The sequence below is a fragment of the Nestor notabilis genome, unplaced genomic scaffold, assembly GCF_000696875.1.
Source record: "Nestor notabilis isolate BGI_N333 unplaced genomic scaffold, ASM69687v1 scaffold23044, whole genome shotgun sequence".
Lineage (NCBI taxonomy): Eukaryota > Metazoa > Chordata > Aves > Psittaciformes > Psittacidae > Nestor > Nestor notabilis.
In genome coordinates, this window is record NW_009926347.1 from 1 (window position 1) to 1,849 (window position 1,849).

Below are 1,849 nucleotides of genomic sequence, written 5' to 3' on the forward strand. Positions count from 1 at the left end.
GGGTGCCCAATAACACAGAGGTGCATTCCAAGCGATCGGCTCCACCATGCAGACCTCATGCAACCCTGGTCTCCTTCCCTTACAGCTGCCAGGGTAGGATGGGACACCCCACACAGAATAAGTTGGGTTGGAAAGGACCTTAAGATCATCTAGTTCCAGCCCCCTGCCATGGGCAGGGACACCTCACACTAGACCATGTTGCCCAAGGCTCTGTCCAACCTGGCCTTGAACACTGCCAGGGATGGGGCATTTACCACTTCTTTGGGCAACCCATTCCAGTTCCTCACCACCTTCACTGTGAAGAACATCCCACCTCCTCACACCCTCTATGGGCTGTCCCCAGGGCGTCCACCTACCAGTGAGCGTGGCTGCTGTGCCAGGCATGGGCAGGCTCTCCCCAATGCTGAAGACGGTGTCCTCAGTGTCCTCGACACCCAGCTGGTGCTGCAGGATGCCCTCCAGGCACTGTGTGATTTCCAGGAATGAGGGGCGGGAAGTGGGCTCTATCTGTGGGCAGGAGGGGTTCCCAGTCAGATCTGCACCCCCCAAGCACCCCAGCAGAGGCAGGGAAGGGCAGGGGAGATGAGATGGGACACTCACACTGCAGCAGTGGAACGCGAGCTGGAGGAAGGCCGCTGGGCAGTCGATTCCCACCATGGTGCGGAAGGTGGTGATGTCCAGACCAAAATCCTGACCCCGGGAAATGAAGAGGAATGAGTCTGGGTCCCCTGGACACCGCATAGGACCTGCGATGGCCAGGTCCCCCCTCCCTGCACTGACTACATGCCACTCAGGGCAAGCTGGGGCAAGGCTGGGGGATGCTGAGACACAGACCCCTCCTGCTCTCTGCCTCAATAGAGTCCCCTTCTCCCACCCAGGCTGACTACGCGCTCTGAGGACGTTATCAGCAGAGAGCATCCCTCCGTGGGCAGCATTTGGGACACAACACCCCTGCCCTGAGATGTGGGGCAGCTCCTGAACACAGGGCTCTGCCCAGCACAGGAGGACGGTCCCCCCCTCATTTGGTAAAGCAATCCCAGTCCTGGTGCTTTTGCCCACAATGTCCCTCCCCATCCCAGGGAGTCACCTCGGTGCGGGGCAGGTAGTCGGGGTCAGCAGGGACACGAGCAATGGTCTCACACAGGATGATGCCATATGCAAACACATCAACCTGCAGAGAGAAGGGAGTCATGGGGGGGGCCTGCAACCCCGAGGTGGTATGCCCATCATTCCATGACCCCACAGCCCCCCTCCTCCCTGCAGAGCCACACTAGGGCCCTGCCACCTCGCCACCCAGTTTCTTCCCTCTGTGAGCTGCAAATCCTGCAAAGCTCTGGCAGCACAAACCTGGATAAAGCCCCATGCACAGCAGCACCCACGGAGCCTCACCTTCTCATTGTAGATCTCCCCTCGCAGCACTTCGGGCGCCATCCAGTACGGGGAGCCTACCACAGCCAGCGGCTCCTTCTCGCTGCCTTCACTGGGGGACATGATGGCACATCAGGGGCTACCCACAGTCCCCTGTCCAACCTCCCATCCTCCCGCTTGGGCAGCCCAAACCACCACCTCCATCTCCTTTCCTGAGCTAACCCTCCTCCATGCACCCACAAACACACCTCTCTGCACCCGCACCATCCGCTTCTCCATCCAGCCCCTTCTCAGAGTCAGCCCCAAACACGTCCATCTGCCCCATGAGTCCCCACCACAGGGGAACACCCCCACCGCTCCTGTCCCTGCTCTTCTAGCTGCATCCCCAATGCCCATCCCTTCCCAGCTCCCTTTCCAAGTGGGCTGGGAACCCCGCATTCCAAGCATGGGGATGGATGGGCGGACGCTGCTCGAGTACCTG

At 60.4% G+C, this 1,849-nt stretch overlaps 1 protein-coding gene across 1 annotated transcript in view; it reads right to left on the reverse strand.

Moving 5' to 3' along the window:
• Nucleotides 1-356: 356 nt before the first annotated feature.
• LOC104404940 (dual specificity testis-specific protein kinase 1-like) overlaps nucleotides 357-1,849 on the reverse strand; it is a gene marked incomplete at both ends in the record, with an annotated part of 2,429 nt that continues 936 nt past the window's right edge. The window contains 4 exon segments of the mRNA XM_010013493.1: nucleotides 357-507; nucleotides 601-690; nucleotides 1,088-1,171; nucleotides 1,390-1,566. Of these exon segments, the coding sequence (XP_010011795.1) occupies nucleotides 357-507; nucleotides 601-690; nucleotides 1,088-1,171; nucleotides 1,390-1,566 (502 nt within the window).